Raw genomic sequence first — 12,125 nt, 5'->3', positions numbered from 1 at the left:
TTATTACACTAGAAATTCTTGGTATTGAAATTGTTCGAGATCGAAATGAGAAGAAGTTGTACTTATCACAAGAAAAGTATGTGGAGAAAGTCCTTCGGCGTTTTAGTATGGATAAAGCTAAAGCGGTGAGCATTCCACTTGCTTCTCATTTCAAGCTTAGCCATAAACTATGTCCATCTACGGATGAAGAAAAGTTGAGAATGAAGAGCATTCCGTACTCGTCGGCCGTTGGTAGTTTGATGTATGCTATGGTTTGTACAAGACCCGATATTGCTCATGTCGTGGGAGTGGTTAGTCGTTATCTCTCAAATCCGGGAAAAGTTCATTGGGAGGCCGTGAAGTGGGTGATGAGATATTTGCGTGGCTCGTCGAATTTGAAGCTAACTTTGGGATGCAAAAAGCCTATGTTGGTTGGTTATACGGATTCGGATCTAGCCGGGAGCTTAGATGATCGAAAATCTACTTCGGGGCATATGGTGACTTTTGCCGGGGGAGCCGTGGCTTGGCAATCAAAGTTGCAAAAGTGTGTTGCACTCTCTACTACGGAGGCCGAGTTTATAGCCGTGGTGGAAGCATCAAAAGAGTTGTTATGGTTGAGGAAATTTGCAATGGCATTTGGTGTGAAACAAGAAAAGTATGTCTTATTTTGTGACAATCAAAGTGCCATTCACTTATCGAAGAATTCTTCCTTTCACTCGAGGTCGAAGCATATTGACGTTCGTTATCATTGGATTCGTGATGCATTAGATTCCAAATTGATGGAGCTTGAGAAAATTCACACCGATGACAATGGTTCGGATATGTTGACGAATGTGTTGCCTAGAGGAAAGTTTGAATTTTGTCGTATGGAAGCCGGATTGATGTTGCCCTCCAACTAGTCGGTCGGGGGAGTTTGTTGGGTATCCCTCCTATTTGGAGGTGTTAATAGCATTTGGGCTTTATTGGTTTATTTGTTTTTGGCCCACATGTTGAGAGTGCCATGTGACAATTTGTTGTCACGTGAGAAGAAGAAGTTGGATTTCTTAAATCCCTAAATTGAAAACATTCAAGGTTAGAGAACAACAACACAAAACCAACAACAGTAGCAGCATAAGTTCAAGACGGCGACAGTACCAAGAGAGAAGAAGAGATTTCAAGCTTCTAAGTGATAATGAGTGTGTAGCAAAGTTGTTTGTTTTAAGCTACAACTTAAGTATGTGTTTTCTATCACTTAGTTAGTTTTTCTTTGTTGTTTAAATCTCTCTCTAGGTTGTGTTAGTTTACCCATTTGTGTGGAAGTTGAGTTGTTGTTTGATTCCACCTTAGGTGATGATTATTGGTGTTCCTAGTGTTTACTAGAAGAATATTTGTGTACCCATTATTAATTTATATAGTGGAAGATTTATCTGGCTTGGCCCGTGGTTTTTTATTCTCTAACATTGAGAGGATTTTCCACGTTAAATTTCGGTGTCTTGCTATTTCTATTTTTTGCTCTGCTTGGAATTTTCTGGTTGTCCATTTAATTGCACAGGTGGTTGGGAGAATTAATTCCGCAATTTTAAAGAGACTATTTAGTCTAGTTTTCCCCAACAATTCGTATCTCTTCCGGTGTCATTTTCATAAAGGAATTGAAAGCTCACCAAGATCCAAAATCTCTATGCCAATATGTGGGATAAGTGGTTTTGGTATAACTATAGTTGTGTGTCCAGTATATGCCATTAACAAAGATAGCGCAACAATTGATGGTAATACTAATTTTTTGTTCTTTTACATTGACATAAAATCAAAAAAAGAAACTATTCTAGCATTAGTTGATAGTACTCATCGTGGAAGAAAATAATGAAAACTTGTTTACTATTACTCACACTCTCCAAGGGACATTAAGGCCATCGTCGACAAATCCAAGCAATGTCATGAAAGCAACGCATGCTATAGCAGCATAGTACGGAGCATGCCACTGCAAAATCACAATTGCTGATATTTTTAAATGCTCCATTATTCTATTGATGTCATTCCCAAGATATTAGTACTACTGATCATGGTTTTGAATTGTGATGCGCAACTGCAATTGCCGTTGCAATATGAAGAATTTTGAGGTCTCTGAAACGACAAGGCAACCGCAATTTCAATGGCATCAGCTGCATTTTACCGCAATGTAAAAGTTTGCAGCATAATGGCAAGCACAGTTTAAAACCATGGTGCTGAATAGTCAGATTACCATACTTGTAACTTACAGTACACACACACTTACATTGGAATCGGCTGTGAAGTTGAAACACTGAGATAAAATTACCACAACAAAGAAGACAGGAGCAACAACTATCCCCAATGACTCAGGCCTGCATAGGAAAATTTAGCATAGTAAGAACTTAGTACTAAAAAATTCATTTAGCTGAGTAGAATTTATTCAGTTAGTGGGATAAAGCTTGGTTGATGTTGTAATAGAGTTTTTCATATACCTGCATGACATACTTAAACCAAATAAACCCTAGCTAGAGGTTTGTTCTCTAATTGAACATTAAAGGTGCAATTTCTTAACTTTTACTAATGAGGATTAATAATATTACTTTCACCCTCTTCAATTTAATATGTTGACCTAATGAGTTATTCTTCAACATTACACCACTGAACTTTGAAAGCAACATCTAAGGCATACCCAGTTTGTTGATTAATATATTAAAAAAATGTAAAATTGCAGAAAGACTCACACTTTAACGTTTCCACGAGGAGTACCCTCCTTGTTAGTATCAAGTCCATAGATACCTCGTTTAAGAAGTAATATAGAGACAACAGGGATCATTCTAACAGTAACAAAGAAACCTGCAAGACTCAATCCAGCATTGATGATGATGGATCTTCGAAACTCTGAATCGATGGAGTAATGGAAGAAAATAAGGTAAAAGTAAGGAATGGAAAAGAGAGATAGCTTGAAAATAACACCCCATTTGGGAGGTGCAATTGGTGGGTCTGGGACTTGTTGTTGAGGGTTATTGTTTTGTCGTCGAGGATTATTGTTTCGGCTTGGCATTGTTGCGGCTTTCTTTTCTTTTATTCTATTGGTGACAAAGAAACCTGCAAGACTCAATCCAGCATTGATGATGATGGATCTTCGAAACTCTGAATCGATGGAGTAATGGAAGAAAATAAGGTAAAAGTAAGGAATGGAAAAGAGAGATAGCTCGAATTTGAAGCTAACTTTGGGATACAAGAAGCCTATGTTGGTTGGTTATACGGATTCGGATCTAGCCGGAAGTTTAGATGATGGAAAATCTACTTCGGGGTATATGGTGACTTTTGCCGGGGGAGCCGTGGCTTGGCAATCAAAGTTGCAAAAATGTGTTGAACTCTCTACTACGGAGGCCGAGTTTATAGCCGTGGTGGAAGCATCAAAAAAGTTGTTATGGTTGAGGAAATTTGCAATGGAACTTGGTGTGAAACAAGAAAAGTATGTCTTATTTTGTGACAATCAAAGTGTCATTCACTTATCGAAGAATTCTTCCTTTCACTCGAGGTCGAAGCATATTGACGTTCGTTATCATTGGATTCGTGATGCATTAGATTCCAAATTGATGGAGCTTGAGAAAATTCACACCGATGACAATGGTTCGGATATGTTGACGAAGGTGTTGCCTAGAGGAAAGTTTGAATTTTGTCGTATGGAAGCCGGATTGATGTTGCCCTCCAACTAGTCGGTCGGGGGAGTTTGTTGGGTATCCCTCCTATTTGGAGGTGTTAATAGCATTTGGGCTTTATTGGTTTATTTGTTTTTGGCCCACATGTTGAGAGTGCCATGTGACAACATGTGACAATTTGTTGTCACGTGAGAAGAAGAAGTTGGATTTCTAAAATCCGTAAATTGAAAACATTCAAGGTTAGAGAACAACAACACAAAACCAACAACAGTAGCAGCATAAGTTCAAGACGGCAGCAGTACCAAGAGAGAAGAAGAGATTTCAAGCTTCTAAGTGATAATGAGTGTGTAGCAAAGTTGCTTGTTTTAAGCTACAACTTAAGTATGTGTTTTCTATCACTTAGTTAGTTTTTCTTTGTTGTTTAAATCTCTCTCTAGGTTGTGTTAGTTTACCCATTTGTGTGGAAGTTGAGCTGTTGTTTGATTCCACCTTAGGTGATGATTATTGGTGTTCCTAGTGTTTACTAGAAGAATATTTGTGTACCCATTATTAATTTATATAGTGGAAGATTTATCTGGCTTGGCCCGTGGTTTTTTATTCTCTCACATTGAGAGGATTTTCCACGTTAAATTTCGGTGTCTTGCTATTTCTATTTTTTGCTCTGCTTGGAATTTTCTAGTTGTCCATTTAATTGCACAGGTGGTTGGGAGAATTAATTCCGCAATTTTAAAGAGACTATTTAGTCTAGTTTTCCCCAACAATTCATATCTCTTCCGGTGTCATTTTCATAAAGGAATTGAAAGCTCACCAAGATCCAAAATCTCTATGCCAATATGTGGGACAAGTGGTTTTGGTATAACTATAGTTGTGTGTCCAGTATATGCCATTAACAAAGATAGCGCAGCAATTGATGGTAATACTAATTTTTTGTTCTTTTACATTGACATAAAATCAAAAAAAGAAACTATTCTAGCATTAGTTGACAGTACTCATCGTGGAAGAAAATAATGAAAACTTGTTTACTATTACTCACACTCTCCAAGGGACATTAAGGCCATCGTCGACAAATCCAAGCAATGTCATGAAAGCGACGCATGCTATAGCAGCATAGTACGGAGCATGCCACTGCAAAATCACAATTGCTGATATTTTTAAATGCTCCATTATTCTATTGATGTCATTCCCAAGATATTAGTACTACTGATCATGGTTTTGAATTGTGATGCGCAACTGCAATTGCCGTTGCAATATGAAGAATTTTGAGGTCTCTGAAACGACAAGGCAACCGCAATTTCAATGGCATCAGCTGCATTTTACCGCAATGTAAAAGTTTGCAGCATAATGGCAAGCACAGTTTAAAACCATGGTGCTGAATAGTCACATTACCATACTTGTAACTTACAGTACACACACACTTACATTGGAATCGGCTATGAAGTTGAAACAGTGAGATAAGATTACCACAACAAAGAAGACAGGAGCAACAACTATCCCCAATGACTCAGGCCTGCATAGGAAAATTTAGCATAATAAGAACTTAGTACTAAAAAATTCATTTAGCTGAGTAGAATTTATTCAGTTAGTGGGATAAAGCTTGGTTGATGTTGTAATAGAGTTTTTCATATACCTGCATGACATACTTAAACCAAATAAACCCTAGCTAGAGGTTTGTTCTCTAATTGAACATTAAAGGTGCAATTTCTTAACTTTTACTAATGAGGATTAATAATATTACTTTCACCCTCTTCAATTTAATATTTTGACCTAATGAGTTATTCTTCAACATTACACCACTGAACTTTGAAAGCAACATCTAAGGCATACCCAGTTTGTTGATTAATATATTAAAAAAATGTAAAATTGCAGAAAGACTCACACTTTAACGTTTCCACGAGGAGTACCCTCCTTGTTAGTATCAAGTCCATAGATACCTCGTTTAAGAAGTAATATAGAGACAACAGGGATCATTCTAACAATAACAAAGAAACCTGCAAGACTCAATCCAGCATTGATGATGATGGATCTTCGAAACTCTCAATCAATGGAGTAATGGAAGAAAATAAGGTAAAAGTAAGGAATGGAAAAGAGAGATAGCTTGAAAATATCACCCCATTTGGGAGGTGCAATTGGTGGGTCTGGGACTTGTTGTTGAGGGTTATTGTTTTGTCGTCGAGGATTATTGTTTCGTCTTGGCATTGTTGCGGCTTTCTTTTCTTTTATTCTATTGATGACAAAGAAACCAGCAAGACTCAATCCAGCATTGATGATGATGGATCTTCGAAACTCTGAATCGATGGAGTAATGGAAGAAAATAAGGTAAAAGTAAGGAATGGAAAAGAGAGATAGCTCGAATTTGAAGCTAACTTTGGGATGCAAGAAGCCTATGTTGGTTGGTTATACGGATTCGGATCTAGCCGGAAGCTTAGATGATCGAAAATCTACTTCGGGGTATATGGTGACTTTTGCCGGGGGAGCCGTGGCTTGGCAATCAAAGTTGCAAAAGTGTGTTGCACTCTCTACTACGGAGGCCGAGTTTATAGCCGTGGTGGAAGCATCAAAAGAGTTGTTATGGTTGAGGAAATTTGCAATGGAACTTGGTGTGAAACAAGAAAAGTATGTCTTATTTTGTGACAATCAAAGTGCCATTCACTTATCGAAGAATTCTTCCTTTCACTCGAGGTCGAAGCATATTGACGTTCGTTATCATTGGATTCGTGATGCATTAGATTCCAAATTGATGGAGCTTGAGAAAATTCACACCGATGACAATGGTTCGGATATGTTGACGAAGGTGTTGCCTAGAGGAAAGTTTGAATTTTGTCGTATGGAAGCCGGATTGATGTTGCCCTCCAACTAGTTGGTCGGGGGAGTTTGTTGGGTATCCCTCCTATTTGGAGGTGTTAATAGCATTTGGGCTTTATTGGTTTATTTGTTTTTGGCCCACATGTTGAGAGTGTCATGTGACAACATGTGACAATTTATTGTCACGTGAGAAGAAGAAGTTGGATTTCTTAAATCCCTAAATTGAAAACATTCAAGGTTAGAGAACAACAACACAAAACCAACAACAGTAGCAGCATAAGTTCAAGACGGCAGCAGTACCAAGAGAGAAGAAGAGATTTCAAGCTTCTAAGTGATAATGAGTGTGTAGCAAAGTTGCTTGTTTTAAGCTACAACTTAAGTATGTGTTTTCTATCACTTAGTTAGTTTTTCTTTGTTGTTTAAATCTCTCTCTAGGTTGTGTTAGTTTACCCATTTGTGTGGAAGTTGAGTTGTTGTTTGATTCCACCTTAGGTGAAGATTATTGGTGTTCCTGGTGTTTACTAGAAGAATATTTGTGTACCCATTATTAATTTATATAGTGGAAGATTTATCTGGCTTGACCCGTGGTTTTTTATTCTCTCACATTGAGAGGATTTTCCACGTTAAATTTCGGTGTCTTGCTATTTCTATTTTTTGCTCTGCTTGGAATTTTCTAGTTGTCCATTTAATTGCACAGGTGGTTGGGAGAATTAATTCCGCAATTTTAAAGAGACTATTTAGTCTAGTTTTCCCGAACAATTCGTATCTCTTCCGGTGTCATTTTCATAAAGGAATTGAAAGCTCACCAAGATCCAAAATCTCTATGCCAATATGTGGGACAAGTGGTTTTGGTATAACTATAGTTGTGTGTCCAGTATATGCCATTAACAAAGATAGCGCAGCAATTGATGGTAATACTAATTTTTTGTTCTTTTACATTGACATAAAATCAAAAAAAGAAACTATTCTAGCATTAGTTGACAGTACTCATCGTGGAAGAAAATAATGAAAACTTGTTTACTATTACTCACACTCTCCAAGGGACATTAAGGCCATCGTCGACAAATCCAAGCAATGTAATGAAAGCGACGCATGCTATAGCAGCATAGTACGGAGCATGCCACTGCAAAATCACAATTGCTGATATTTTTAAATGCTCCATTATTCTATTGATGTCATTCCCAAGATATTAGTACTACTGATCATGGTTTTGAATTGTGATGCGCAACTGCAATTGCCGTTGCAATATGAAGAATTTTGAGGTCTCTGAAACGACAAGGCAACCGCAATTTCAATGGCATCAGCTGCATTTTACCGCAATGTAAAAGTTTGCAGCATAATGGCAAGCACAGTTTAAAACCATGGTGCTGAATAGTCAGATTACCATACTTGTAACTTACAGTACACGCACACTTACATTGGAATCGGCTGTGAAGTTGAAACACTGAGATAAGATTGCCACAACAAAGAAGACAGGAGCAACAACTATCCCCAATGACTCAGGCCTGCATAGGAAAATTTAGCATAGTAAGAACTTAGTACTAAAAAATTCATTTAGCTGAGTAGAATTTATTCAGTTAGTGAGATAAAGCTTGGTTGATGTTGTAATAGAGTTTTTCATATACCTGCATGACATACTTAAACCAAATAAACCCTAGCTAGAGGTTTGTTCTCTAATTGAACATTAAAGGTGCAATTTCTTAACTTTTACTAATGAGGATTAATAATATTACTTTCACCCTCTTCAATTTAATATTTTGACCTAATGAGTTATTCTTCAACATTACACCACTGAACTTTGAAAGCAACATCTAAGGCATACCTAGATTGTTGATTAATATATTAAAAAAATGTAAAATTGCAGAAAGACTCACACTTTAACGTTTCCACGAGGAGTACCCTCCTTGTTAGTATCAAGTCCATAGATACCTCGTTTAAGAAGTAATATAGAGACAACAGGGATCATTCTAACAGTAACAAAGAAACCTGCAAGACTCAATCCAGCATTGATGATGATGGATCTTCGAAACTCTGAATCGATGGAGTAATGGAAGAAAATAAGGTAAAAGTAAGGAATGGAAAAGAGAGATAGCTTGAAAATAACACCCCATTTGGGAGGTGCAATTGGTGGGTCTGGGACTTGTTGTTGAGGATTATTGTTTTGTCGTCGAGGATTATTGTTTCGTCTTGGCATTGTTGCGGCTTTCTTTTCTTTTATTCTATTGGTGACAAAGAAACCTGCAAGACTCAATCCAGCATTGATGATGATGGATCTTCGAAACTCTGAATCGATGGAGTAATGGAAGAAAATAAGGTAAAAGTAAGGAATGGAAAAGAGAGATAGCTCGAATTTGAAGCTAACTTTGGGATGCAAGAAGCCTATGTTGGTTGGTTATACGGATTCGGATCTATCCGGAAGCTTAGATGATCGAAAATCTACTTCGGGGTATATGGTGACTTTTGCCGGGGGAGCCGTGGCTTGGCAATCAAAGTTGCAAAAGTGTGTTGCACTCTCTACTACGGAAGCCGAGTTTATAGCCGTGGTGGAAGCATCAAAAGAGTTGTTATGGTTGAGGAAATTTGCAATGGAACTTGGTGTGAAACAAGAAAAGTATGTCTTATTTTGTGACAATCAAAGTGTCATTCACTTATCGAAGAATTCTTCCTTTCACTCGAGGTCGAAGCATATTGACGTTCGTTATCATTGGATTCGTGATGCATTAGATTCCAAATTGATGGAGCTTGAGAAAATTCACACCGATGACAATGGTTCGGATATGTTGACGAAGGTGTTGCCTAGAGGAAAGTTTGAATTTTGTCGTATGGAAACCGGATTGATGTTGCCCTCCAACTAGTCGGTCGGGGGAGTTTGTTGGGTATCCCTCCTATTTGGAGGTGTTAATAGCATTTGGGCTTTATTGGTTTATTTGTTTTTGGCCCACATGTTGAGAGTGCCATGTGACAACATGTGACAATTTGTTGTCACGTGAGAAGAAGAAGTTGGATTTCTTAAATCCCTAAATTGAAAACATTCAAGGTTAGAGAACAACAACACAAAACCAACAACAGTAGCAGCATAAGTTCAAGACGGCAGCAGTACCAAGAGAGAAGAAGAGATTTCAAGCTTCTAAGTGATAATGAGTGTGTAGCAAAGTTGCTTGTTTTAAGCTACAACTTAAGTATGTGTTTTCTATCACTTAGTTAGTTTTTCTTTGTTGTTTAAATCTCTCTCTAGGTTGTGTTAGTTTACCCATTTGTGTGGAAGTTGAGTTGTTGTTTGATTCCACCTTAGGTGATGATTATTGGTGTTCCTAGTGTTTACTAGAAGAATATTTGTGTACCCATTATTAATTTATATAGTGGAAGATTTATCTGGCTTGGCCCGTGGTTTTTTATTCTCTCACATTGAGAGGATTTTCCACGTTAAATTTCGGTGTCTTGCTATTTCTATTTTTTGCTCTGCTTGGAATTTTCTGGTTGTCCATTTAATTGCACAGGTGGTTGGGAGAATTAATTCTGCAATTTTAAAGAGACTATTTAGTCTAGTTTTCCCCAACAATTCGTATCTCTTCCGGTGTCATTTTCATAAAGGAATTGAAAGCTCACCAAGATCCAAAATCTCTATGCCAATATGTGGGACAAGTGGTTTTGGTATAACTATAGTTGTGTGTCCAGTATATGCCATTAACAAAGATAGCGCAGCAATTGATGGTAATACTAATTTTTTGTTCTTTTACATTGACATAAAATAAAAAAAAGAAACTATTCTAGCATTAGTTGACAGTACTCATCGTGGAAGAAAATAATGAAAACTTGTTTACTATTACTCACACTCTCCAAGGGACATTAAGGCCATCGTCGACAAATCCAAGCAATGTCATGAAAGCGACGCATGCTATAGCAGCATAGTACGGAGCATGCCACTGCAAAATCACAATTGCTGATATTTTTAAATGCTCCATTATTCTATTGATGTCATTCCCAAGATATTAGTACTACTGATCATGGTTTTGAAATGTGATGTGCAACTGCAATTGCCGTTGCAATATGAAGAATTTTGAGGTCTCTGAAACGACAAGGCAACCGCAATTTCAATGGCATCAGCTGCATTTTACCGCAATGTAAAAGTTTGCAGCATAATGGCAAGCACAGTTTAAAACCATGGTGCTGAATAGTCAGATTACCATACTTGTAACTTACAGTACACGCACACTTACATTGGAATCGGCTGTGAAGTTGAAACACTGAGATAAGATTGCCACAACAAAGAAGACAGGAGCAACAACTATCCCCAATGACTCAGGCCTGCATAGGAAAATTTAGCATAGTAAGAACTTAGTACTAAAAAATTCATTTAGCTGAGTAGAATTTATTCAGTTAGTGGGATAAAGCTTGGTTGATGTTGTAATAGAGTTTTTCATATACCTGCATGACATACTTAAACCAAATAAACCCTAGCTAGAGGTTTGTTCTCTAATTGAACATTAAAGGTGCAATTTCTTAACTTTTACTAATGAGGATTTATAATATTACTTTCACCCTCTTCAATTTAATATTTTGACCTAATGAGTTATTCTTCAACATTACACCACTGAACTTTGAAAGCAACATCTAAGGCATACCCAGATTGTTGATTAATATATTAAAAAAATGTAAAATTACAGAAAGACTCACACTTTAACGTTTCCACGAGGAGTACCCTCCTTGTTAGTATCAAGTCCATAGATACCTCGTTTAAGAAGTAATATAGAGACAACAGGGATCATTCTAACAGTAACAAAGAAACCTGCAAGACTCAATCCAGCATTGAGGATGATGGATCTTCGAAACTCTGAATCGATGGAGTAATGGAAGAAAATAAGGTAAAAGTAAGGAATGGAAAAGAGAGATAGCTTGAAAATAACACCCCATTTGGGAGGTGCAATTGGTGGGTCTGGGACTTGTTGTTGAGGATTATTGTTTTGTCGTCGAGGATTATTGTTTCGTCTTGGCATTGTTGCGGCTTTCTTTTCTTTTATTCTATTGGTGACAAAGAAACCTGCAAGACTCAATCCAGCATTGATGATGATGGATCTTCGAAACTCTGAATCGATGGAGTAATGGAAGAAAATAAGGTAAAAGTAAGGAATGGAAAAGAGAGATAGCTCGAATTTGAAGCTAACTTTGGGATGCAAGAAGCCTATGTTGGTTGGTTATACGGATTCGGATCTATCCGGAAGCTTAGATGATCGAAAATCTACTTCGGGGTATATGGTGACTTTTGCCGGGGGAGCCGTGGCTTGGCAATCAAAGTTGCAAAAGTGTGTTGCACTCTCTACTACGGAAGCCGAGTTTATAGCCGTGGTGGAAGCATCAAAAGAGTTGTTATGGTTGACGAAATTTGCAATGGAACTTGGTGTGAAACAAGAAAAGTATGTCTTATTTTGTGACAATCAAAGTGTCATTCACTTATCGAAGAATTCTTCCTTTCACTCGAGGTCGAAGCATATTGACGTTCGTTATCATTGGATTCGTGATGCATTAGATTCCAAATTGATGGAGCTTGAGAAAATTCACACCGATGACAATGGTTCGGATATGTTGACGAAGGTGTTGCCTAGAGGAAAGTTTGAATTTTGTCGTATGGAAATCGGATTGATGTTGCCCTCCAACTAGTCGGTCGGGGGAGTTTGTTGGGTATCCCTCCTATTTGGAGGTGTTAATAGCATTTGG

At 37.6% G+C, this 12,125-nt stretch overlaps 3 protein-coding genes across 3 annotated transcripts; all 3 read right to left on the bottom strand.

Moving 5' to 3' along the window:
• Window positions 1-1,840: 1,840 nt before the first annotated feature.
• Window positions 1,841-3,007, bottom strand: LOC123904023 (UDP-N-acetylglucosamine--dolichyl-phosphate N-acetylglucosaminephosphotransferase-like). Its single transcript, XM_045953723.1, has 4 exons — window positions 2,688-3,007; window positions 2,231-2,318; window positions 2,052-2,117; window positions 1,841-1,936 (listed from the first exon to the last, which is right to left on the bottom strand). Exons 1-4 carry the CDS (start codon window positions 3,005-3,007, stop codon window positions 1,841-1,843), a joined length of 570 nt encoding a protein of 189 aa, XP_045809679.1.
• Window positions 3,008-7,440: 4,433 nt separating this feature from the next.
• On the bottom strand, window positions 7,441-8,607 carry LOC123904022 (UDP-N-acetylglucosamine--dolichyl-phosphate N-acetylglucosaminephosphotransferase-like). The gene is made up of 4 exons (XM_045953722.1): window positions 8,288-8,607; window positions 7,831-7,918; window positions 7,652-7,717; window positions 7,441-7,536 (listed from the first exon to the last, which is right to left on the bottom strand). Exons 1-4 carry the CDS (start codon window positions 8,605-8,607, stop codon window positions 7,441-7,443), a joined length of 570 nt encoding a protein of 189 aa, XP_045809678.1.
• Window positions 8,608-10,240: 1,633 nt separating this feature from the next.
• On the bottom strand, window positions 10,241-11,407 carry LOC123904021 (UDP-N-acetylglucosamine--dolichyl-phosphate N-acetylglucosaminephosphotransferase-like). The gene is made up of 4 exons (XM_045953721.1): window positions 11,088-11,407; window positions 10,631-10,718; window positions 10,452-10,517; window positions 10,241-10,336 (listed from the first exon to the last, which is right to left on the bottom strand). Exons 1-4 carry the CDS (start codon window positions 11,405-11,407, stop codon window positions 10,241-10,243), a joined length of 570 nt encoding a protein of 189 aa, XP_045809677.1.
• Between the last annotated feature and the right edge of the window lie 718 nt (window positions 11,408-12,125).

The sequence above is a fragment of the Trifolium pratense genome, linkage group LG2, assembly GCF_020283565.1.
Source record: "Trifolium pratense cultivar HEN17-A07 linkage group LG2, ARS_RC_1.1, whole genome shotgun sequence".
Classification (NCBI taxonomy): domain Eukaryota; kingdom Viridiplantae; phylum Streptophyta; class Magnoliopsida; order Fabales; family Fabaceae; genus Trifolium; species Trifolium pratense.
The sequence above is the reverse complement of the archived record's forward strand: the minus strand, read 5'-3'. Positions and strand labels throughout refer to the sequence as shown.

Bases quoted from the DNA above. Each gene is read 5' to 3' on its own strand.
- LOC123904022 (XM_045953722.1), bottom strand. From the start codon at position 8,607: ATGCCAAGACGAAACAATAATCCTCGACGACAAAACAATAATCCTCAA. The intron at 7,919-8,287 runs GTGAGTCTTTCT...TTTCCTATGCAG, and splicing joins CCTCGTGGAAACGTTAAAGT to GCCTGAGTCATTGGGGATAG. The intron at 7,537-7,651 runs GCAATTGCAGTT...GTGATTTTGCAG, and splicing joins AAATTCTTCATATTGCAACG to TGGCATGCTCCGTACTATGC.
- LOC123904021 (XM_045953721.1), bottom strand. From the start codon at position 11,407: ATGCCAAGACGAAACAATAATCCTCGACGACAAAACAATAATCCTCAA. The intron at 10,719-11,087 runs GTGAGTCTTTCT...TTTCCTATGCAG, and splicing joins CCTCGTGGAAACGTTAAAGT to GCCTGAGTCATTGGGGATAG. The intron at 10,518-10,630 runs GTAAGTGTGCGT...GGTAAAATGCAG, and splicing joins ACTTCACAGCCGATTCCAAT to CTGATGCCATTGAAATTGCG.
- LOC123904023 (XM_045953723.1), bottom strand. From the start codon at position 3,007: ATGCCAAGCCGAAACAATAATCCTCGACGACAAAACAATAACCCTCAA. The intron at 2,118-2,230 runs GTAAGTGTGTGT...GGTAAAATGCAG, and splicing joins ACTTCACAGCCGATTCCAAT to CTGATGCCATTGAAATTGCG. The intron at 1,937-2,051 runs GCAATTGCAGTT...GTGATTTTGCAG, and splicing joins AAATTCTTCATATTGCAACG to TGGCATGCTCCGTACTATGC.